Source organism: Trachurus japonicus, chromosome 19 (assembly GCF_045865225.1).
Source record: "Trachurus japonicus isolate A0001 chromosome 19, Traja_1.0".
NCBI classification, from domain to species: Eukaryota; Metazoa; Chordata; class Actinopteri; order Carangiformes; family Carangidae; genus Trachurus; species Trachurus japonicus.
In genome coordinates, this window is record NC_140925.1 from 25,566,610 (window position 1) to 25,593,316 (window position 26,707).

The window sequence follows — 26,707 nt, forward strand, 5'->3', positions numbered from 1 at the left end:
GATGCAGCAAAAGGGAGGAACAGCCGATGAGGATGGGTAAAGGCAAGAGGAAGAGAGACAATGAAAAAGACAGAGGTACAAACAGAAATTTGCTTCACTTTGCTGCACTATTGTTTCATTATACAAATATATCTCTCTATTATTGGGTTTCCTCAAAATGTAAAGTTGAAGCTGTGTACTTTTACATATTCTGAGCATCTTTGCAATCGACAAGCTCAAGTAAGTGCGACTGCCCTGGACTGGTCCTCACTGTCTCCGTTGGCGACTGTGTTTCTTCTGCCTCACTGTTTACATCTGGCGCGCCCCAAGGATTTGCTCCGCTCGCCAGTCCTGTTCACATCTCAGTGCCATGCCAACAGCATGGCTGTTGGCTCTGTAGCTGTAACTTTCAGTACAATGAAACAGTGCCAGCAAGATGCAAATAGAACAAAATCGTCGAGAACTAAATGTTCCAAAACATCCCTCAATTCCTTAAATCTTCATTGTCACTGGATTCTCCAAAACATCCTCAGGCAGGTTCAGCTTCTATGTAGTGTCAAAACATCAGTAGAGATCACCTTGAAGAATTTCACCTTGGATTTTAGCTTTAACATTAAACAAGATAGTCTGTATGTCTAAAATACGTAGACAAGTGTTCCCTTGAAGCCTGTAAACAATCTGAAATATGTGTATTCCCTATATAGCAGCCTCAAACACCAGTCAACCATCCAGGATTCAGTATCATAATCATGCTTACCCAAGGCCAAAAGTCTAACAGATTGAATATTAAGCTTAAGATGTGAAAGAGTGTCATCCCCAGATATGCAAATACATGACTCTCTAGACTACTTCTTGCAACAACATGACATCTTGTGGATAGAAAAGGTACAACATCAGCGACACAGCAGCCATGCAGGGTGATGGTGGGGAGCCGTTTCAGTTGCCCAGAACTAGATAAGACTAAGGTTGATCATGAAATGAACAAATTCTTTTTACTTCTAGTCAATACTCAGTCTCAAAGGAAAAATGTCTGAAAAAAAAACTTTGGTTAAGTAGGCTATTACCAGTATGTCAGCAGCCAACTATCAAAACTATAAAGCTCAGTATTCCTTCCTTGTTTATTGGTATTAATCCCTTTGGGGATTAATAAAGTCATTCATATTCGTAAATGCATAGTTTTATTAATAAAACGTGGTATATTCCATTCAGCTCAACAGAAAGCATAGGTTTCTATTTTTGATGTGGGACACTGTGTTCATCCACAGTGGCCTCGTATCTTGTTTTCACACAGTATATCAGGTCACGCGCCCACAGCTATTGGGGTTTTTTAAAAATCCTCTCCAGCTGAGGCTTAACTAATTAAGATGAGACACTTCAGGCAAAAAAAATGTTTTTTCATGAACTGATAAATTTTGAGATTTTGCGTTATTTTTGCTTCCTGGTCTTCTTTCAGAATAGTGGATAAAAATGGTAGAAAATCCACATTAAAGCAGAAGTAAGCGATCCGGTGGTTTGGGCTAACTTCTTGTCAGCCGATGGAGTTAGCAGTCCCCGCCCTCGTCCCTACGTCACCACATTCACGCGCATCCCTTGGCTGCACACACAGAGAGGACCGCCCCTTTATGCCGTTCTCTCTCCTCATTGGATAAAGGTTGTAGGATACAAGGAAAGTTTTCTCCTCGGCTTACAGCAGAGCAGAGTGACTGACAGACCCGTGTTTCAGACCAAACACTATAAGTGATTGCTGTCGGAAGATATTTAAGACTTATATTAACACAAATATTCCGCTTACTTCTGCTTTAAGGTGGTTATTTTACTTCATTTGTCTTCTTTTGTGCCTGTTGTCTGACCCATGTTATGTCAGGTGTCATTGTAAAACTCTCTCCTGCACAATGATATGGCTCCAAAAATTGTTATTTCCTTTGTATCAGCAACAAAATCGTAAAGGTATGATTGACAATAAAAATTTATGGAATTTTAGGCTACAATATAAATTTTTAAAGGCCATTCCATTTTCATAAAATGAGTTTTTCCTTATAGCTACTCTGAGCTAGAAATCTCAGCTTCAGTTGCACCTACATAGACACTTTCTGCCTATTCTGAAGGTTTTTACAGAGGGGATTGTTGATATATATTCACTGCCTGATTTAGACAACATTTTATTCCTAAAAACTTTAGGACTGGTGAAAGTATTTTCTCATAAACTTTTGACTATGTCAACAAAATAAAAAAAAATAAAAAAAAAAAGTTTTAAAAAATTTTGAAAGTATCTTTATCAGATTTGTGTTCTGGAAATGTATGCAAATGAGCGCATATTTTATATTATCTCATTTACATATTAAGACATAACATTTGACAAAACTTGTTAATCAAAAAATGTAAATGTCTTAAATGTAAATGGGAATAAATTTGGGAAATTTCATGGTTAGTTTTTTTTTTACCCAATTACCCAATTTAGTTACTAAACTAAACCAAAGTCCTTCTATGTAGACCTTAAATACATGCACAATGGGTGTAAGAATAAATGTCATATGATATCACCAGTCTATGGATATCACACAAGAAGGATTTTTGACAGGAAGTGTTTGAATGCCAACAGGATGTACAGGAAGTAGCCTACTTTACGAGGCCCAAACAGTGAGTCACTAGTTCTCAAAGAGTGACTCAGTTAAAACAAAGTTAAACGATATGGTTACATTATATTACTGTATACGTTATGCTTAATTGTATTACGAGGCTTGTGTCATTGGGTAGCTGTGCTAGCTAGCGAGCCATTTAGCTAACTAGGCTGCCGTTGAGCTAATGTTTGGAATGTTACCTTAGCAACAGAGGGAGTAATGGCTCTTACATGATTACAGGATTACATGAAACTAGAAAGCATAATAAGCTTTCTAGTATGATTTTAAGTGCATCCATCCAGACTGATCTATTGGTCAAAAGAGGGAGTCAGAGAGGAGCTTGGTCTGGTCTATGGTCTGGAGTGAGGGGGTCAGTCTCCGACTAGTCTCGCCTGCCAGACCCTCCTCCAGAAAAGACCAACAGGACGTTTCATACTGCAGCGTGGCGCCTGTGGCAAACTCACCTGAGAAGACGATGCTGTTCAATGAAAGTGATATATTTTTTTGCACCAGAAAGTCAACCTCAGGAGAAAATGCAGCAGCACAGTCTGTTAGTGGCTGGTCAGTCTAATTCGTTAATATAATACATCCATGGTCTAATTGTGTCTGCATTATGATTGATTTGATTGGTTGATTTTTACCTGCGTTCTGATTGGATGATTTGCAGCACTTTGTAGGCCTAGCCACATTGATAGACCGGACTTTTGGTCTATAACTGCATTTCGATTGGTTTAACTGAGTATCCTAATATTAAATATTTTTTTGGCTATTATCATGTACAGGCCAGCAGCAACTTTTATTCTCATAACTGGAGGAATTCAGAAGAATATGCGCCGAACTATGACAAATCCATAGAAATGTTAAATATTTGACCATTTTCAGGCTAAGTTTCATTTTTTATTGTAACTCTCATTTCAGTAATTAAAACGCATTTGCCCACGTGCACTCAGCAGCTACACTACGTATGAAGACCTACCACAGAGGGAGTGCAGCTGTGTTGGTGACACCTGTCCTTACAGATGATGTCCATTAGTGGGCAGTGTATATTCAAGCAAAACTAATAGAAACTTGATAACAGTGAACTCTTCATTTACATTAAGTCGAGTGCTGTTTACTGAAAGTCGGGCCTTTAAATTCAGTCATTACAATAACCTGCAAGTTTTCAGTGCATGAGTACTTATTTTTAATTAATAAAAAATAAACTTAAATAAAATGTGTCTGTTTCTATGGCGTGCAAATATTATCCACAGATAGGCTACTATATCCAATGATTTATGCCGTACAACAAACTTTTTGACACGCAGCAGGCCAAACAGCAGCGCAGCACAGTCATTTCACGTCTGATGCCCAAGACCTGCAAACCCCCCAGAATCAGATGCTGGCATGCTGCATTCACTCCGCCCACTGTATTTCATAGTATGGTAATTAGAGGTATGGATGTGGAGTTGGGGAGGTGGGTCTAAAACATTTGACTCTATTTGGAGTTGTGTCGATTGCAGATTTAAGTTTTTTTTTTCTTCTTCTGTTTTTGTCCCGCTTGTACTCGCCCTGGAGCCCGTTGGCAGGCTCTTTGCTTCCAGAGCCTGCACCAGGATGGGTGCTCTCCCGGCGCAGCGGCTACTATGGATGTGTGCTCTGATCATTACTGGGATAGCACAAGTTTGTGGTAAGTTGTAATTGCTCTACTGTTTCCATGCTTTTTGCTCCTGTGTAGCTGGCTTTTCATAATAAGACACACAATGCATTCTTTTGCGGTTTGTAGGCAATTTTTCAACCCTGCAAATACTTTAATAATGATGTTTTCAAAGTGCATGATCTAGTACACAGGTCCAGATGAAGCTGCTTTGCTTGTTTTCAATAATTGTCTAAAAAGGGGAATTTGGAAAATTGGCACAGTGAGAAAATGTACAATGTAAAAAAAAAATAGAAAGAAAAAAGAACTGCATTACAAGGAAATGTCTTGCATTTTAAACTTTCCTCTGTTAGATAGAGTAATCACTGTTGCTGGCCTAGATGGAGCTAGTTGTAACTACTTCGTATGTACAGTCAGGTAGCTCAGTGATTATCAATCTATGCAGTAGATTGGGCCCCACCTTAAATTTGATGAAGTTCTTTAGATGACTGATGTGGCAGAAGCAATAGAAGAAACAAATAGCGTTTACAGAAATGTTTGACATTTTTATTTTGTTACAAATTTTTTCTTTGGGTTCTTAATTTGAAAAATAATTGTAAAAGTAAAAAGCACAGTATTTCCCTCTGAAATATAACAGAGTAGAAGTATTTAGTATAGTGCTCAAGTAAATGTTACATTGCACAACCATATATCCACTGAAAACTGGATTTCATTCTTCTTTCTATTTCGTTAAAATAAGTAAACACAGTTACAAGAGAATTAGCAATTGGAAATGAATAAGATCACTTTGGTTTTGGAAAAATGTGTTTCTCTTTTGGTTCCAGCTTCAAATGTCTGCACTTCCAGAGGAGCCAGCACATGCAAGCAGTGTCTGGCTGTGCACCCGAGCTGTGCGTGGTGCCTGCAGGAGGTGGGTTTCTGTTCTACTTCACTTCATGTAGGCAATGAGCTTTCTGCTGGTGCAGGGTGGTACAGACCTCTACACCAGCCATGTAATCTCTGTGAGAAGAATACAGGTGATTTTATTTCACTGGTTTGTTGAGAATTATGAAATAAGTTCTGGTGAAGGTCAAAGGAGCACATTCATAATGTCTATTTAATGTCAGATCCTCCCATTACGCCATGTACTTGTGGTTTCCTGGCACTAATGCCACGGTGACTGTCATCCTGTGACTGCATCATACTTTCTGGTTCAAAGTTTAATTTGTGTCGACTGTCGACTCCTCCTTCCATTCAAGAGCAACATTTTCTCAGCCCGACACGCTCAGCCTGAGTACTCTACATTCAGGATCACTGGTTGAAATATTTGAGGATGTTCAGATACAGGTTGACAGCTCCTTCATGTCAGTGTTCAGAGAGTTCATATGTCTGTCTGATTAGCTCTGTCTGCTCAATGTGTGAGTCCTATTGTTAAGGTTGTTGATTTGATTCCCATGTTGACAGAGATCACACCCCGGTGGCACTCGCAAAATTTCTTAGAGGAAATATTCTAGTTAATTTTGATATAAGTTGGAATTTGTCTTCAAGTCCAGAGTTGGTTGAAGATGCCTGAGTGTTTCTTCATTCCAGGAGACTGTGTAACAACAGCAACATATTGTCCTTCCGTTTCTGCATTGTATCATCCCTTTCCAAACAAATCCAATATTCTTTCTCAACACAGCTTTACTACAGATGGGAAATCCAAAAATAAGCTGCTTGAACCGTTTACTATACTATCTACTACCGTAACATGTTATGTCAAAATGTCATAAGTAAAAGAATGTTACATCAAAATGTAGTGTGTGTGTATGTATGTATATATATATATATATGTATGTATGTATGTATATATATATATATATATAATAATAAGAAAAGAAGAAAAAAGCAAAAAGATATGTATGTATGACAAATATTCTTATTCTGTGGGTAATGGGGGCGGGACTAGATAAGCTTTTGCTTCTCCCGCTTTTCCCTTTCGGCCATGTATTGTATTATTTGATGATGAAGTGTGATGATGATGATTTAAATTGACATGCCCGAAATAAACAAATTGATTGATTGATTTATCCAAAAGCTTGACTGTGTTTTTCTGTCAGGACTTTGGCCATGGGGTTGCCAGTTCTTCCCGTTGTGACCTGAAGGGCAACTTGCAGGCAGCAGGCTGTGCGTCGCTGGAGTATCCCACCAGCAAACTGCAGGTTCTTGAGGACCGGCCCCTCAGCAACAAAGCAGCCGGAGCCACACAAGACGTCACTCAGATCAAGCCCCAGAAACTCCAGATCACCCTCAGGCCAGGTCAGCCTCTCAGTTTAGTAACAGCAATGGAATTGTAGACATGCAGAAGTGCAGAGGAGTCCTCTGTTTCATCTGCATTGTTTATCACCATGGCTTTGTGTTTCATGCCGAAAAAGACAATAAAGAAACGCATATAGCTGCTGCGCAGCGATGGGTCGGGTCCGGGCTATTTTTTGGCAAATTTTGAGCAACCAACAGGAGGACAGCGACACAAGCTAGTTGAGCTTGTAATGTTCACTTTGCATCAGTTGAGGATTGAACCCACAACCTCTGGAACCAAAGACCATTGTCTATCGCACTGAGCTAATTGGCAAGGGGCAGTGCAACAGTGGCTTCACAAATTGAGTAAGATTTGACACTACTATTTGTATTTCTATTTTTACTTTTCTTCACATTTTATGTGATTTTACGGTGGACCCCAGGAAGATTAGTGGCTGCTGTGCAGCCGCTAATGGGGATCCAATTAAAATAAACAAATAAACTACTGTAAAAAGAGGTAAAATTCTGATATGTATTTGTTAAACATCTACTGTGACTCTAAGATTTTGTACATTTGTTTCACAAAGACCATCTGGTGTTTTAGTCAACTCCCTTGTTGGGTCTTGAACCCACATCCTCCAACACCAAGAACCAGCTCCTAACTCACTGAGCTAATTGTCTGGAAGTGAGACCTGCTGTGTGTCTCCTCACATAGACTCAGGGAGTCACTGTCCGGGCAGCTGTTGTCAAGGCAGATTTAAAAAATGTCACAAATTCTAATATCTTAACAAAAATCTGATAATACATAAATTGCATCTTGACAGCATGGAAATGTTGGTGATTGGTTTTTAGCGATAAGTGTTTTGCTTCACAAGAGAAAATGTGATGTTTAAAAATGTCACTCTTACATTGACTGCAGTTGTTCCCATGAGAGCAGCAATTCAGTTTTTGAGATAAAATTCTGATATTTGCCAAACTTCATCAACCATGACTCCAAAATATTCTCATTTTTTTCAGGAAGATTGAAAATGTATTTAGCAGGAATTGGATGGTATATGTTTACAGTACTGTTTACAGTCAAATGTTTTCATGCACTGTAGGCTCAATTTTTGCTTAATCAAAAATCCGAGAAACAAGTTTTGTGGAGGACAGTCTGGAGATGCTCTGTAGCAAGTTTGGAGACAATTGAAAAAAATATGAAAAAAACAGTGATGGACTTCATAATTTGTAATGAGTCTAAATGAACAAAAGTTTCAGCAGTATCTGGGCTACATTGTGGTGAAGTTTTAAAAACTGTAGCATCTACCGTTGGTTTGGTAGGAATTTTTAAAGTTTTTAAATTTAAACGTTTATTGTTGGTATGTCTTTGGAATTGAGTGAATCTGGCATGGGACTGGATCTTTGTGCAAAGTTTGGTGATTTTTCAGCCATGGGAAGTATGACTTCCTCGAAGAAGAAGAAGAAGAAGAAGAAGAAGAAGAAGAAGAAGAAGAAGAAGAAGAAGAAGAAGAAGAAGAAGAAGACAATAGGGCTACTAATAATTTAAACAAATAAATATTTCTTTCATATGTTTCCCAGATGATGCGAAGCGCTTCACAGTGAAGGTGCGTCAGGTGGAGGACTACCCTGTGGACCTCTACTACCTGATGGACCTCTCCTACTCCATGAATGACGACCTGTTCCGCCTGAGGACGCTGGGTAAAGGCCTGGCTGAGGCCATGAACCGGACCACCAGCAACCTCCGCATGGGCTTTGGGGCATTTGTGGACAAACCGCTCTCGCCTTACATGTACATCTCCCCCAAAGAGGCTGTGATGAACCCCTGCTACAGGTAAATCTCCCTGCTATTATTAATGCAGTTTATACTGAACTTAATGTGCAGATCTGAACTGCTGAACTAACATGGTATTTCTTCTAAATGACTTAGGTCTGCTCATATTTAATCCGATGCAAGTGCAAATGAGAACCATCTGAGTCTGTTGCCAATTTGTTTTTATTTGTAGAGACTTTATAGCAAGTTTTAAATAAAAGCAAACAAGCATATTTCCTAAAATGGCAAACTATTTCTAAAAACTGGACGAGCATAATGACAACGAGAACATCAAGATCAGCGTTAACCTGTTCCCTTGTACAGTAGTTACACATGTATCTTGAGTGAATCCAGACTTCTTTGTAATGGAAAGATTTTCATGGCTGCATTTTTTTTTTCTTTTTTTTTAAAATTCCTAATACATTCCCACTGGTGTTGATTTCAGTGGTTGTTTATGTCTGCATGTGGAAGGAGCTTCATTATGACTCAGATGATGTCATTTTAGTGACACCTTTAAACACAGCGTTGCTCAGTTAAAATGGAGGGAAGCTCAGCATCACAGCACTTGTTAAAGGATTACAGTGGCTCCCTGAAGTGCTTGATCAGCTGCTCTGAATCAAGCGCTGGTGATCTAACAGTGTCCCAATGCAAGCTGCTGACCCCCCCCCCCCCCCCTCTCTCTCCTGTGGGTGACTCTGTGGTGCAGTTGATGGTTTAAGGTCCCCTGGGGTCAGTTACTCTCTCCCTTACACACAGTCTGCCTATTTCCAGCCCCCAAGAATGTTTGGTTAAAAGATAAGACAAGTGGAGAAATTGGGTCTAGCAGTGAACATAACAGTGAGAAAGAGGGGCTCAGTGTAGAGTAAAAGAGCCTCTTTTACACCGAATGAGGATCAGGAGAAACAACTTTTAATACTATGTGTTTTTAACTGTTTTTGAAGTGTTTAGCTAGTTGTAGTCATGCTAGTGGCATAGCAAGGTTTGGTTTGTTGTTGTTTTTTGTTTTTTTTAATTGATGTTTATGACAGACAAATACAAACAAATACTTGTTACCTTATTGCAGTTACATGGATAAGATACACATCTTGTATGCATGTATCAGTATCTATCTGCCCAGTCTTTTTTTTTTCTTACAAACAGCAACAAAAATAGCAAAAAAATAAATGCAGTCCAAGTCCAGCAATAATGTACAAAACAAGCCAGACCTACAACACAAAACATAGATCCACAAAACAAAACAAAACAAAACAAAACACCCTAGGAAGTCTACATATTATACCAATCCTATACCTGCCTCTAATAAAATATGGATCGATGGCGACATCCTTACATATCCAGCAATTGAGCTAGGAATGGGCCCCACACCTCGTTAAATAAGTCTTCCCTCCCAGCCACTCTATAGGTGACCCGCTCGTAGCTGGCCATTGAACTTAAAACCTGTATCCACTCCTTAAAAGTGGACTGAGTGGGAGATTTCCAGTGGCGTAAAGTTATCCTGCACCCTGTTGTCATAGCTAGACGACACCAAAGTTTTTGGTGTTTCAACATTTGAATGTTATCTGGAAGTAATCCCAACAAACATAATGCAGGGTTTTTGATCAAGTGTGTACCCAGCACCTTATTCAACACAATTATTGCATTCCACATGTCTTTAGTTTTGTCACACTCATATAACATATGTACCAGAGTTCCGACCCTTCCATTACATCTCGGCAATGTAAGTTCACCAGTTTAGTCCAAAATATCTCATCAGCTATTGGGTGTGCACATATTTTGGAGGTTTTATTCGTTCTCCCCACATTGGGCCCTAGTTTGCTGGCGCAGCGCAGGTGGCGCAAGGTAACGCAGCTGGTCTAATGCAAGTTTCGACCAGCGCAGCCTAGCGCAAAGTCAGATTGGAAGATTGGCAGGTCGCGCTGCGCTGAGATAGGCGTGGCCGCGCAGCAGGGGGAGGCGTCACAGATTCAGCTTGGTGCAGTGGAAGTTTTGTGCGAAAATGTCCCGCCGAGGTTGCGCTGAAAGCTCGCCACCTCCAACCAGGTCTAATCTCAGCGCAGGGCGGAGCGCAGCAGGTGCAGTGGAAGTTTGGCTGACTGACCTGCAGTGCACACACGTCACCAAGACCTCACAGGCAGATCTCCACAGTTCCAGACACATTTCAATGCAATAAATATCCACAATAACCACTATTTAATGCAACTAACGGAATCAACACGTGCATTTATATCTATATAGATTGTCCCGTCACATCTGACGTCAGATCAAAGCAGAGATCAAAGGCTGTCGGTGCGTAAAGGAAACTCCACCTGAATTAACACAGCAGGGACGAACTGGCACTGAAAAGCAGCTGTGGATGTCCCAAGCAGGACTGTGAGGGTGGATGACTGCATGTCGCTGCCGTGTTGAGATACCACTCTGCCCTTGTGATGATCGCTGTATTTATTTATTTATTTACTTATTAATTCATTAGCGGAGAGCGACCGCATCACGCAGCCTTAATGAAAAACAAAACACAAATCATCATCTCTCTTAGTCCACCACAACAGCCTCGGTATCAGATAGTCAGTATATAGCCTACTACAGTATACTCAGCATCTCTATCACAGAAAAGAAAGAGAAAAAAAGAGACGGACAGAGAGAGAGAGAGAGGAGGACAGAGAGAGAGAGAGAGAGAGAGAGAGAGAGAGAGAGAGAGGGAGAGAGAGAGCGCGCGTCCTTTACGCTGATTTCATCCACATGGTCTTTGTTTATGTTGTGATTAGTGTAGCCTACACCTGTCATCTTGCTTACATAGGGTTTGAATAAATGTGAGTTTCTTTATTAGTTTATTAGTTGTTGTTTATTACATTGGGCAGCCGTTCTCAGTGTATCAGATCAATCCTGGTTAAGTATATTAGTAAACTCATTATTCGGTCACTCTGAGCTCGGACCTCCGGACCAAAACAGCTGTTTCCTCCTGGGAGAGGTTCGGCCTCTGGCGTCGCTGTTTCCTCCGTCCATCCATGTCCAAGTATATAATGACAAACTTGCAGCGCGCATCACCCGCCGCGCAGTTAAAGGTGAGGAGAGGAGCTCCTTTGATTGGTGAAGATCTGACTCGGCTGTGTCAAACCCACTCCACGCCTTTCTCTCCTCCTCCTGTCTCCCTCCCGCCCTCTCTCCTCCCTCTTCACCGTTTGCGCCGGTGGGAGGGACGAGGGGAGGGGCTGCGCTGGTCTAAGTCTGACTGCGCGGCCCACCAATCTTGCGAAATGGACCTGGGCCACACCCCGTTGGCGTGGCGAAGCTGCGCTGCACTTAGACTTCGCTCGGTCGACGAAACTAGGGCCCATAATGTCCATATACAGTTTCCTAAATGAAACAGGAAATTTCCCTGTTTCTACACCAGTTTACCTCCTCAAATCATCCACATAATGAGATACATACAATTGGATGGCTTTTGACAGAGAGGTCAGAAATGTCTTATAGGCTAAACAGATGATTAATGACTGATTGAGTGATCTCTGTTTGATTGACAGCATCAACACCACCTGCCTGCCCCAGTTTGGCTACAAACATGTCCTGTCTCTGACGGAGGAGGTGGGCCGCTTCACAGAGGAAGTGAAGAAGCAGATGGTGTCCAGGAACCGAGATGCCCCAGAGGGAGGCTTTGATGCCATCATCCAGGCTGCTGTCTGCAAGGTGGAGAGCCAGGCTGCATGTGCATATACACACTCACACATGTTACTCTGATCCTGTTTTACATTCTGCAAGATGAAAAGTTACATTTTCAAAAACCTCCAAAATCCTCCTTTTTTATGTGGCTTGAATGGAACCAGGAGCAGATTGGCTGGCGGCCTGGTGCTTCCCATCTCCTGATCTTCACCTCGGATGCAAAGACTCATGTGGCTCTGGATGGTCGTCTGGCAGGAATTGTGCAGCCCAATGATGGGCAGTGCCACCTCAACTCTGACAATATGTACAGCATGTCTACCACCATGGTTAGTATTAGTGTATACTGACTGACTGAGAAGAGAGACAGAAGCAGAGAGAATGAAATAGTTTACACATTCAGGTCTGTAGACGTATGCAAAAGAACTTTTCAGTTTTTATGTGGACATAATGCTAACCTCTCTTTGTCCCTATAGGATTACCCATCTCTTGCTCTGATCACAGAGAAGATGTCAGAGAACAATATCAACCTCATCTTTGCTGTCACCAACCCTGTGGTTGCTCTGTACCAGGTCAGGAACTTTGACGTTTAACGTGGAGCCTTTTTTTCTATTAAAGTCCGATTCAAGAGCAGCAAACACTGAATGTGCAGTGACCAACTGTGAAGCAAGAATGCACAAATGAATGTTTTTAAACTGAACCTGAGAAGATGTGTAATCATCCCATCTTGAACAGACTGCAACGTTTAGCTAACATTTCTCCAAAACTCACAGTTTTTCTGTTGTTTTTTTTGCTGCAGTTCTTGGATCCTGCATTGGAAGAATGGGAATTCAGAATTAATCACTGTTAGGCACTATTCATACAGAGCAACATACAAACTCAGTTTTTTTTCCCACAAAATGACTTTTAGGTTCAACTACAGTACCGTCTACTGTCTCACTTCTTCATTTTTAGGGTGTGACATTTTTTAATTCTTCGATCAACTTCCTTTTTTGTACGTGTTTGTACGTGTACGTGTTTCTTGTCATTAACTGTCCTTAACTGGCCAATGAAGAAAAAATATTTATTTATTAAAACTAATAATTTTGTAAATTACTGTGTAATGCTATAACACGTCATCTCATCTGTTACATACAGTATGTGGTAAAACATCTCATTCTCAGACTTTTATTTTATCATTGGCAATACATGCTTTATGTTATACTATATATACCATAATAATATGTATTTGTGTAATTAGTTGTCTTGTGACATGTTTTATATTCAATATATATGTTTATGTGACTATTTTACAATATTAGACGTATAAATCATTTCTGTGACTGTGTAGGTTGATAAACATACACAGTCACAGAAATGACAACAACAGCAACTTCAGTGTGTGCGTCTGGTTCTCTGTCTTGTAGAACTACAGTGAGCTGATTCCTGGCACCACAGTAGGAACATTGTCCAACGACTCAGGCAATGTTATTCAGCTCATTCAGAAGGCCTATGCTGTAAGTGTAACACACTCAAACACACACCCTAGGTTAGACAGTGTTTGAGGGCATGACATGTATTTGTTGACACACACCCTGTCTGAGTCATACGTACAGTTGAGCCAGAGTCTCAGTAGAAATTCCACAGTGGCTGAAACGTGAAGCTGACCAAATGTAGGCGACTCCTGGCTGTGTTTCACTGTTTTTGTTTTATATAGTATTATCATGCAGAAAATATTCAGCATCTTAGGAGCTGAAATTGATTTTATCATCAGCCCTGGCTGGAATTTTGGTGTTTTCACAGGTGTTCATATAGTCATTTCTTTACACCCAAATAAACACTGTGTATACTGTCTTGGCACACATGTAATTACAGAAGGAAACTGAAAATGCTGTGTACAGAAATGGGGAAATCATTATAATCATTGCAATGTAGGCTAATTATTATAATTTACTTGTAGTGATGACTTAGGTTAAGTCTTCTATGACAGAAAAATTGAAGTAAATGACTTGTTTTGTAAGTAAGGTAATTTCCTAATTTTCAATTTGAAACTGAAAAGTCTTGAGTTTGGCATTGAGATGTAATCCTGTATCCTCATCCTTCTATGTGTATGTGTTTTTTTGCTCGTTTCTTTTGTTGGTGCTGCTAGAAAATTCGTTCCAGGGTGGAGCTGGAGCTCCAAGGCGTCCCAGAGGAGCTGTCCCTGTCCTTTAACGCCACCTGTCTGAATGCAGAGGTCATCCCTGGCCTCAAGTCCTGCTCTGGGCTCAAAGTAGGAGACACAGTGAGTTCTGTTTTCTGTTTATAGAAATATGTTGTTCTGTGATTTAGAAAATGTTCTTAAATTAATTTTAAGGACAGAAAAAGCTGAACGGGTGACTGTATTTACCCAGTATAGTAACACAATGTTGTAACAGCTCTCATGCCAGCTGCTTCATATCTGTCCTGTCTGGGGATTAAAAATATCAAGGAACAAGGGGCCACAATCATGTCCAGATTCTAAAAACAACATGTTACTTAGTTCCATGTACTATTTTTCATTGTCTCTGCCATATCTTTCCATTTCCCTTCTTGCTGTTATCAACATGTTCTTCATGTGGGTTTTTCCCCTTTTTCACATGATGGAAAGAAGTGGATGGACACTGTCTCTGAACTCATCTTTCTTGGTTTTCATGTCTTTCCATACGTCTTCTGTCACCTCCAGTTAGAACAAATTGTTTGCTTAAAGAGTTCTTTGTCCGTCCCTCTATTGCATTTTTTCTTTATCACAGCCTCTTTGGCCCGTTGCCTTGTTCTCTCCTCACTCCAGGTGACATTTTTTGGCCTCTACACATTTCTTTCTCTCTGCTTCAGCTCCTTTCCATATATGGCTGTTTCACCAGATGTAGTAACTGCCCTCTTTTGGACATTTACCAGATTTGGATGCAATGTTGAATGAACAATTACTTTGACTAAATACATATGGAAGCATTCCCCATGTCACATCTTTGTACTGTATCTGCCAACAGCGATATAGTAATGTCATGTTGTACAGTACAGTCATGCTGAAAATTCGAATGAGCCATTACAGTAAAGTAAAGTGCTTTTACATGTTGGGTAATCTACTCCAGGGTGATAAAAAGTCATGATCAGTGTGTCTCAGTATGTTTCTGTGTGTGTTTGCGAGACACTTATGTACAAAAGTGTCCAATATGAATAATTGTGAATACAAATACATCCAAAAATTGCCATGGTTTGTAACTCCAATCCCCTCCTCCTCCCCAGGTCTCTTTCAGCGTGGAGGCCAGGGCTCGTGGTTGCCCCAAACAGAAGAAGAAGACCTTCATCATTAAGCCTGTGGGCTTCAAGGACTCCCTCTCTGTCACCGTCACCTTTGAGTGCGACTGCAAGTGCCAGGCCAAGGCCCAGCCCAACAGCCCCAAGTGTCACTACGGCAACGGCACCTACGAGTGCGGCATCTGCCAGTGCCATCCCGGTCGCTTGGGGCCACACTGTGAGTGTGCAGAGGGTGATTATAACCCCACAGAGCAGGACCGCTGCAGTGGCCCCGCCGGCTCCGGAGGGCCAAACTCTGCCATCTGCAGCGGCCGCGGGGACTGTGTGTGTGGCCAGTGTGTGTGCCACAGCAGTGACTTTGGCAAAGTCTGGGGCAAGCTGTGCGAGTGTGATGACTTCAACTGCCTGCGCTACAAGGGCGAGCTCTGCTCAGGTAAGATCTTACAAAACGAAATAGAGGTTAAAGGGATAGTAGCATTTTTTGAAAGTGGGGTTGTATGATCCTTCAAAGTGCAGGAAAAATGCAGTTTTTATTTGGAGCTAACCAACTCACGTATCCCTCAGGGTTAGCGCCCGCCAATCAGCAGTTGGTTAGGTCCAAATAAAAACTGTGTTTTTCCTGCACTTTGAGGGGCTGGAAAAAATTATATTATAGCGAACAATGAAACTGTGTATTTTTTTTCATGTAAAACCTCTTTTAGGCTGCGAAAATAGGCCATTTCTTTGGGTCTGTTTACAACACTGTATGTTGTAAATCTCTGGGCAGGGCTATGGGCTGGCGTTGCTAACGGGAGGAGTGCAGAGAGTCTTCTACTGCAGTTAAAGGACAATTCCAGGCGAATTCAACTCGGGGGTGTATTTTCCTATCATTTTAGGTCTAAAAGAAGGAATCTGAAGATTTTCAGTTTAATCGCTCCTGTTTTGCGGTAGTTGTGTCTGTCCCCGCATCGCCACGGCAGCAGTGAATGGGAGTGGATGTAAGTTCCGCTGCTTAGGCTGTTTACATCCCTCAAAGCCACAATTTTTTTCCACAGACAGCGTCAGATGGCTACTCAAACATGCACCGAGAAGTTTATTTACTTCAAGCAAGCCGACATGTTTGTAAAACTAGATCTAATTCAGAGTCTCCCGGAGTCTCGCGCGAGACCCAGTTGCCGTGCTCGGTGTGTTCACATGCAGTGGGAAAAGCTCCTGTTTGTGTCATAAACACAGGAATATCAACTCTTTACTTGCTTCAAGTAAAAAAAACTTTTCGGCGCATGTTTGAGTAGCCACCTGACGCTGTCTGTGGAAAAAAATGTACACTTGAAGCAAGTCAAGAGTTGATATTCCTGTGTTTATGACACAAGCGGTAGCTCCTACTGTGCCTGAACACACCAGCACTGCAACATCGGGCTCGCGTGAGACTCCGGGAGACTTTGAATTAGATCTAGTTTTACAAACATGTCGGCTTGCTTGAAGTAAATAAACTTCTCGGTGCATGTTTGAGTAGCCATCTGACGCTGTCTGTGGAAAAAATTGCGGCTTTGAGAGCTGTAAACAGCCTAAACAGCGGAACTTACATCCACTCCCATTCATTGCTGCCGTGGCGATGCGGGGACAGACGCAACTACCGCAAAACAGGAGCAATTAAACTGAAAATCTTCAGATTCCTTCTTTTAGACCTAAAATGATATGAAAATACACCCCCGAGTTGAATTCGCCTGGAATTGTCCTTTAAAGTACTTAGGGGCTATTTGTAGATCATACAACCCCACTTTAAAAAAAATGCTACTATCCCTTTAATATTTGTTGTGATTAATTAAGTTGCTTGAACAGGACTGAGACAGTGATTATCCATTTAATTTATCCATTATTTTCTTAATAAATGGATCATTTGTTTTGTGTAAGAAATGTCAGAAAGCAGTATTATATCAATATTATTTCCCAAAGTGCATAGGCTATCATCAAATTGATTCTTTTGTCAAAAGTTGCAGTCAACAAGCCCATGTGGCTCTGCTGCAGCTTTACTGGGAACATGTAAATGAATTTATGAAGCAAACTTGGGGAACTTTCTCTTGTTGCGACCACTCAGACCCTCCATGTTGTATAAAACTGTACATTGAACGGACAAAACAATGAATTATACATAACTGAGACTTAGCAGATTTGGGGAGTTTTTTGTCATTATCTTCCAATATAAAAATTGGTTAAAGATACAAATTTTACATGCGAGCTGTTTCCTCCCATTATAAATCTAAGCTATCCACAGTTAGGCTGTTAGTGGACGGAAACAAGAGGGAGATCATCCCCCATTTAGAAAAAACAAAAAACAAAGTCTAGCCAATGTTTCACAAATGTTAAATTGTATTATTTTCACATCTTACAAATGACAAAACATGAGTACAACTGAAAAGTGAAGGGGGTTCAACTGGCCCATTGACCCATGATAAACATTGTGTGTGAGTTTCAGAGAATCTAAATACCCTGGCATCCCCCTCACCACACTGACTTGCCACCCACATCATCTGGGAAGAATTACATACAATAACAACACTCCCCTCTGTCCGGGACATGGGCTCCTCTCACAATAAACACAAAGTGTGATGTGTGCACTGTGTGTACATGTAAGCCCAGGTTGTATGTTCGTGTCAGCCAAGTAAAGCTTTTGTACCACAGAGTTCAACAACATTCGTGCACAAAGAAAAGCTTTTTCAAGTCAGACAGTAGCTCTCGACGGTCAGAAGGGACTCTTGCGTTTCTTTGTTGTGGTTGAGACTTTTAAACAGAGGGAATGAGTTTGTGTTTGGTAACTGTTAAGAGCTTCAACTCCAAACCTCAGTGTGTCATCAAGTCAACACACATGATGCTAGCCCAAGGGTTTGTTATTGAGATCTTATACCTTTCGGTCTGGGATTAGTTGTGTAAAGTGGGCATTACACTTCTTCTGATAACAGTTAATTTTCTGTCATTCCTGAAGAAGTTATACACATATTACATCCCTGCAAGAAACCCCACCAACAACTGAGATGTATAGTTTCTAAGATTTTTTCATGTTAGGAGATAGCCTATCTTTCTGACAGCTATGATATCTTCCACAAAACCAATACCACCTCTAATTTATCTTTAAAATCAAATGAACAAAATTAACAATAGCCTGACCCTGTAATTTAGGCTGTTTATCTGGTGTGACTATAATGTTAGCGGTGGACTATGTTTAAATCAGAGCATGGCCACGTACTGTATAGCACAAACACTGAAATAGCTTAGCATAAAGCCTGGAAGCAAGGGGAAACAGCTATCTGGACTCTGTCCAAATATCACAAACACACCTGCCAACATTTCTTAATCTGACATTTTTCTCCTTTGTTTTATCTACGTACAAAACAACAACTTTGAAAATAGTAACTTAGCTGTTTCCCATTTATTGCCACCTCTATTTTTATGCTAGCTAAGATAATCACATCCTGACTCACACCAGCCCTACATAAGGGACAGGAAAGAGTATAAGAAGAGAGTATAAATTCAACTGTCCAAATAGATATGGAGGGATTAAATTATCAGAGAAAGACATGAGACAAAAAGGAGTTACAGGCCTCTATCAGGTTATTCAGGGAATATCTCTTTGTTATGTAGTAACAGATAGTAGACACAAATAATGAGATTACTCTGGGAATATTTTAATTGTGTATTGTTAAGTGAACAATACAAAGTTTTGATACAGAGTGTCTTTCTGCTTTCATGACATCGTCAGATCTCATATATCATTCACTCACCCCTCCTGCTGCCCTCACAAAGCAATGTTTTGCTCTATTCCCCAAAGCCCATATATTAACATGAAAATACCTTTCTGCTTACTCATTGGCTGGTGTGGTGTAATAAGGCTAAAAATAAACCCATGTTTGGGCAGAAAGGGCCCCAGTGGGAGAGTGCTGGAAACGTTCTGTGTGTAGAACATGGTCTGCTGTTGTCTTGAAATACCTTATTCAGTGCATGGACTATTCTTCTTCCCCCCCACAGAATGATGTAATTAAAAGTCAGCGGTCGTGTGGTCAAGTGGTAATGACAGTTTGTTCATGGCTCTTCTTTTATCCATGTCAGACCGTACCATGCAGCTTCCTGTCTCATTGTTTATCTGGGCATTGTTTGGCAGCAGTAGGCCACAATGTTTTTCTGCAATGTCACTGTTTTATTGCCATGCACACTATTTTACACATATGGATGCATGAGTAAATGTGCACACATACTCACACATGAACTGAATCACGCAGCCAAAAATAAAAGCCAATGAAATAAGTTTTAGGTGTCTGGGCAGGAATATGACTTACCACTTCTGCTTTCCTATGTTAAAGGTCAGAATTCAAGACTTTACAAAGCCACTGAAAAAATTACATTTATAACATTTTGAGTAGATGTAAATACACTGTTAGTTTTTGATGACAACATGGCACTGAGCAATATGGACTGTAACCATGGAACCCTCAAATGACAGTAAAACATGATGTTGCAACCAGAAAATACAGCAGGAATATGACAAAGGTTTTAGTCATTTACTCCCTTAACAAACCACAGAGAAGCTGACCACACAAACATTGTTGAAACACCCAACTTTGTTTTTGATACACTGGAGTTTCCAAAATGACAAAACACACTGCACAACAATTGTATTTACACTCATGGCAACCAATTGTTCCTCTCTCCTATAACAGCTAACATCACACACCCTGTTGTTCACATAGACTTCCACTTGATCACATTGTCTTCCACTCCTTTTCTGTTAATTAGATTCCTCTTTTTCTCTATACGAATTAGAAGTAAATTGGAAGTAAATGGTGCGATGTGGATGTTAATGTTTTTGGGGCTGATTCAGCTACACAGGCATTTTGGTGGGTTCATTACCAAATAATCATGATTTGTAAAAAGGTTCAAAACTGAATTTATAAATTCACATCACCATCCCATGGTCAGTCAATTAAGTCTAATAGTGAACATAATTAACACAAATTTTAAGGTCTGTATTAAACTTTTTATGGTTGTATGTTTCATTTTTATTCTTCTCCCTTCTCTCCTTCCAGGCCATGGTGTGTGTAACTGTGGCTTCTGCCAGTGTGCACCAGACTGGCAGGGTGAGAACTGCAACTGCTCCAGACGTACTGACACCTGTATGTCCAGCCTGGGTCTGCTGTGCAGCGGCAGGGGCCAGTGTGTGTGTGGGGCCTGCGAGTGCACCCAGCCCGGTGCATACGGGGCCACGTGCGACAAGTGTCCCACCTGCCCTGACGCCTGCACCATGAAGAAGTCAGTCTGCATACATTTGAGCTTGCACTAAGAATTTATATATCCAGAAACCTGCTTGAAATGAAGGGATGACCTCTTGTTTTTCCTCTTGAAGGGAGTGTGTGGAGTGTAAGCACTTCAAGAGGGGCAAGCTGTTTGACGACAACACCTGCTCTCGAATCTGCAAGGATGAGATCGAGCTTGTAGATGAAATAGGTGAGATATGCTCATATAATTTAATAATGCTATACCGGTGCTCATAAGACCACAAACAATTAAAAAGACACTGAGAAACTGAGAAATTATTTTATCTTGTTTTATTAATGCAGTGCTCCATGACACAAATGCTGTGAACTGCACTTACAAGGACGAGGATGACTGCGTAGAGCGTTTCCAATATTATGAAGACGCCAGTGGAAAGTCCATCTTGTATGTCGTCAAAGAGCCAGGTAAGAGAGATTCACCCCATATAAATAACTTAACTCACAAACACACATTCAAAGCTGCTTCAATTAATATTTTAGATTTTTAATAAAGGATAAAATTACTACATCTAATGTGTGTCACCCAACTCTGCAGTTGCAATCAGCTTTAGTGTTAAAGCAATTGAATGCTTCACTGTTGTATTGTTTTACTTTACATATGTCAATAAAACTTCAAGGGCAGTAACTTCTAACTATGGTCAATATGAGGAAGACTGACTAAAAATAATATTTACAACCACAACTGCATCAGCAAGCTACAGTATATTCATTATACCACATTTCCTCACCTTGTCAATTCAGTGTGTTTTTCGACGCGTATGTTCAAGTTGTCACTCCCCTGCTGCATGCCCTTCATCTGCTTGTTAAGTGGCCGAACAGAAAGCGTGTGCGGCGATAAAACAGCCTTTAACGACCACCAGTGCCCGCAGAGAAAGTCTGTCCCTGAGTCTGCCTTTAATGAATGCGTGTGTTTAATTTAGGCGCAACTGGGAAGCAGAGAAGCACACCAACATTTGCCTTGAACACAGCGCACCCCGTTGTGTCAAAGAGGGTCATAAAAAGCTGCCCAGCTTCTTCAAGAACCCGCTGACGCTACACATCCTCCAGAGGAGAGCGGAGAGAGAGAGAGACAGAGAGAGAGAGAAAGAGAGGAAACTAAGTAAGCAAAAGAAAGGGACAGAAACAGTTTTTAAAAGGAAAGGGTAGAATGAAGGTGTATTATAAGGGGAGAGGAGAGGAGAGGAGAGGAGAGGAGAGGAGAGGAGAGGAGAGGAGAGGAGAGGAGAGGAGAGGGGAGGAGAGGAGAGGAGAGGAGAGGAGAGGAGGATTAGAGGAAAATTACACCAGTCAAAGATGAAGAATCATATTTTTAATTTAGAACTTGACAGGTGATGCAGAAAAAAGATATTGTATAAGCTAACATGGTGGCAGCTCTAAGGATCAAAGGGTCAGTTGAAAACAGGAAATACAAGACATTTAGAATAAGTAGAGAGGAAGAGGAGCAAAGCTTTGATGTTGGCTATAAAAGTTCACCCTGGTTTCCCCCATAGGTTAACCAAAGCTGCTGTCCACATACATACGTGCCTGCAAACAGAGAGTGCTGGAAGCCACTTCAAACCAGTACGACCAGCAGAGAAAACAAAAAGAATCTCTTGTTAAAATCATCACAATTTTTTACGAGTTCTGTGGACCTAAATGATGCTGACTGAGAAAATACGTTTTCAGAAGACGATCTGTTGCCTCAACTTTTCTTCTTTTCCCCTCACAGAGCTGGCTTAATGCTCCCTTGTAAGTTTTTTTTTTTTTTAACAAAACCACGCTTTTCTAAAAACATATGTTGAGAATCAATTAAGCCTGGAAACTACAGGCCAAAACAAACCAGTGAACTAATGAGAGCGTTGAAATGATGACTTCCCCTCTTCGTGAAACTCCCCAACTTGTGAACAACTATATAAACTAGCAGCTGCAGATATAAAATGAATAAAAAAGCACGATTCAGCAGGGCATGTCCTATTACACCCATTGGGTTTAATCAGAGACATATTTGCTGGTTAATTTGGTTAATTAGATTTTCCAGAACAGCTAATGACTGGAAAAGTGACTGAGGAGAACACAACAAGTGATGTGTTATTTCACTCTTGTGTAGCGAGTTCTTCATGTTAATGCCTCTTTGAAAGAGAGTACTGTCAGTCATCTGTTGTACAGCCTTCTTGAAAACTGTGCAAATCAGATTCCTGTTGAGTTTTGCCAAACCTCAATGAGGGATGGGAGATTTGTGGCCTGGCTGAGCAAGGTTACTATTTTCCACTTGGATCCATCCTCCTCTCTGCTCTTTGGTATTTTAAAGCTGTATTACTTTCTGTTCCTTGTTATGCAGCCCTTGTTGTTTTGTATTTAACAGATTGTAAATCATGACAGAAGGAACCATACCACTTTGTTCAATGCCTTACGCCTGCCAGTGGGGCAGGTGCCAATATTAAAATTCTCTGTATTTCAGCACTACACTCCTGTATCACAAAAGCAGTAGTATTCAGCAGAACAGTAAATAACAGCAAAATTATCATCCATGTGAGTGAAGGACAAGACAGGGAGGAAACAGTTTCATGAAATCAGACTTCCTCTGGCCCCGGCTTCTAGCTTATCTACTTGTGTGCTTCTCTGTAGCTCATTCCTTTATCTTGTCCTTCTTCCATCCAGACTGCCCCAAAGGTCCAGACATTTTGGTGGTGCTTCTGTCAGTGGCAGGAGCCATCTTGTTCCTCGGCCTGGCCACTCTGCTTATCTGGAAATTACTGGTCACCATCCATGACAGACGGGAGTTTGCCAAATTTGAGGAAGAACGTGCTCGGGCCAAGTGGGACACGGTTAGTGAATGTAGTTCGAAGCAGCACGTGCATGAAAGTACTCTGAGATAGTGTCTATTGTGGTGTTTTCTTCAATACCAACTCAACAAGACTGAAATCAAATAATATTCTAAAATGTTCCACTTCAGCGAGCGCTTGGTGCCTGAAAATCCTCATTTGGACTCTTTTTCAAACATTTTTTTCTGGCACACAGACATGCCTGCACACATTAAAACTCACACACTCATAAGGCCACACACACAGTGTCTTGCTCTCGTTTTCTGAAGATGTTTTTTATTATTTCTGTGGCATGCTGTTACTCCCAGCAGAACAAAAGGCAGCCAACGGAAGGGCTGGGTTTAAATTAGCTAACGCTAATTAGGCTTTACTGGTAATAGGCCTCTTTGTGGCCTCAAAAACACACCCAAATCCCATAGGCTGGAAACCACAAAGATTCACAGTAGTTTTAAGATGCTCACTGAGAAACAGGATTAAGAGCATAACAGTTCAAGGTCATACTGTATGTGACTAAAATACAAGGTAAGCTGGATAATGTGTCCATTGGCAATGCAATTTTTTTATTTTGCAATGACATGCAGTTGAGTTATTTGAAATTTTTACTTTAATTTTCTATCATCTCTAGTATCTATTATTTTGGGAAATTCAATATTTCAAACTAACATATGTGTCTTAATATGTGTTTGATGAACAGGGACACAACCCTCTCTACAAAGGAGCCACCTCTACCTTCACGAACATCACATACAAAGGAAAAGACTAATGCTACTGAACAATGATGAGGAGTAAAGGATGAAATAATGGACTCTGTGGGAAGACACCGAATCATGTGCAGGCCTCTACTGTCACAGGACAATAAATAATAATTATTTGTGTTTGTAAATATGTAGAAATGATTCTGAGGACACTTTTTTTTTTTATCAGGGATTTGTCATAAACATCCATTTAAGGTATTGTTTTGTGTGATTGACTGAGAACTGTTTTGTTGTGTAGGCCCAGATAAAGGTTTAGTTCACCCAAACTTTTATCTTTGCCAATGTATCCAGCCATGTATATTGTTTTTATTTTATATGCCTATTAATACAATACATAGAGGTAAATGGAACTTAATTTGCATAAAGCATCCAAAATTACACAAACATTTTAGACTTATTCATGCTGGAAAACACACAGGCCTTGTCAGTATTGATGGTCTTTGTTATTTTTTACCTTTAGTGGAAAATTGTGTCAAAAGAGAAACTATTGGCAGCCAGATTTGTGGATTAACTAATGTTTCCTTGGCAAATAAAACCAAAACTATCCTCATGACTGAATACTTCTGAGCTAAAGAGCAAAACATCTATTTTTAAAAAGTGATGTGTTTGGACTAATGTGGAGGAACTACGACGCAGATAACGTTACACAAAAAATAAACTTCATTTCCTGATCTCAATGTTGGGATTTCCTGTCAGCGGTACTCAGTGTGACTATGGCCAGATAAACTGTCATTAATTCACCAAAGTGACATTCTGGAGGTGTGATGTGGTTTTGAGTAAACTGTCGAATTCCTGAACACTGGTGCTGTTTCATGTGTGGTCTCTGTTATCAGTGTCACAACTAGTGTGCTGTTACTAAAATATGAAGACGTTTTTCATTCATTATTTCTTTAGGCCAACTTTATAACCATAAAATATGTTTATGTTTGAGGTGTAACAGGCAAAGGCAAAAAAAACAGCAACATTAGAAGCTACATGTCTCAACATGTTTAATTACAAATTAGCGATTTGTATAATTTTTTTAATAACTGACCGAATGACTAAATCCAGCCTAATAATTTGAGGCTGAGCAGCCTGTGACAATATTTCACCAAGAAATACACACACACAAAAAAAAAAAAACTACAAGCTGTATTGTGTTTTCATCATCTCATCATCATTTTTATTAATGTCCATTTTGCAGCCTGTTAGTGATTTGTTAAGCACTCAGGTTACAAGGGGTGACAGGCATGAACAGAGCGGCAAATTTAATTATTCTGTTCCATTGCACATTACAGGAATGAACTAAAAGCCTGAATGGTTGATGATTAATTGTTTAAAATGATTACTGGTTCATGTGCAACTAACATGTTCCCCCAAGACAGTTGCTTGTGTGTGCAGGACTCTTTGTCTGTAATGCTCTGCTTCCATCTCCTGGACTTAAAATGCAAGTAGAGCCTACAGTGTCGAGCCTTGTGTGAACTGAAAGAATAGTTCATGTAACCCATTATCGAAGACAAACTGCCTCAGCTGAATTATATACACAATGGTGTCATGAATGCAGTTTAACCCCGGTGCTGTGCTGTTCACAAAATCCACACAATAACCCTTTTAATGGAGACACACTCACATTCATAATTTACGCATTCAATAAACCAAAAGGAAAAATATTCTACACACATCAATAACTGCAACATTTTAAGTAACACTGATATAATCTTACTCATTCAGGCACTGATATATATATATACTAGGGCCGGGACTTTAACGCGTTAATTACGATTAATTAATTAGGGTGACATCAGGTAAATTGGGCCATCAGGTAAAATGAGCCAGTTAAGGTTTGAGCCTCCTAGCTTTTTAAGTTTTAACAGGCAATGGCTGTAAATGATTTCAAATTGTTGCTACAACTGTACTTGAAAAAAAACAATTGATTTGAGTGGTCTCTGGTTGTTGTTGTGGGTGGGACAATGCTTTATATCCAGCCTGCTGAGGAGAAGTGTGCGAAAAGTGGCCTGGCAAACAAATTTCACTTGAAACTGATAAGGTTGATAACTCCGTAAAAAAACAGATCTACAATAAAAAATGTGATTTATAATACACATTGTGATTCCCCCCATTGGATAGAATGCAAAATTCTTGCTAAGCTTACTTATTTTTAATTTAAATAATGCATTGCATAAATGCATTTTTTGTGGGTGGCTCAATTTACCTTAATGCATCATGGTAAATTGAGCCATGCATTTCAGCTAAAATGGGCCACATACAAAACACAGTCTTACACTGAAGTTACACAGAAATTGAGGGTGCAAAACATGTTCAAAGTTAGATATATATCCAAGGTTGGTCAGTGCCACTCATGGTGCCATTAGCACTGTGGGGGAAAAAATGGCATCTATAATGCCACACACACACATTCACACACAGTAAAAGAGCCTATAACATAGTCAGTTAACAAAGAGCATAGCAACAACATGATCATGTAATTTTAAAATGCATTTTAAGATTAAAAAATGTCTTCAACCTCTTATGTTTTTACTGTTAATGTTAAGTTTAGTGTTGTAGTTTAGTAGTACGTGTCAATTAATTATTAAAATTTTAATGATTTCTGCTAAAATTACTGTGTTGTTCTCTCTTGGCCCAATTTAACTGAACGGCTGGCCCATTTTA

At 40.3% G+C, this 26,707-nt stretch overlaps 1 protein-coding gene across 1 annotated transcript; it reads left to right on the forward strand.

Annotated features, from left to right (window-relative positions):
- The first annotated feature begins 4,108 nt into the window (after positions 1-4,108).
- On the forward strand, positions 4,109-24,604 carry LOC146968189 (integrin beta-3-like). The gene is made up of 15 exons (XM_085760587.1): positions 4,109-4,263; positions 5,055-5,140; positions 6,309-6,507; positions 8,065-8,317; positions 11,815-11,977; positions 12,115-12,276; positions 12,424-12,519; positions 13,354-13,443; positions 14,076-14,210; positions 15,191-15,635; positions 20,257-20,479; positions 20,574-20,674; positions 20,788-20,907; positions 23,140-23,306; positions 23,998-24,604. Exons 1-15 carry the CDS (start codon positions 4,191-4,193, stop codon positions 24,064-24,066), a joined length of 2,382 nt encoding a protein of 793 aa, XP_085616713.1. The 5' UTR covers positions 4,109-4,190; the 3' UTR covers positions 24,067-24,604.
- The last annotated feature ends 2,103 nt before the right edge of the window (positions 24,605-26,707 follow it).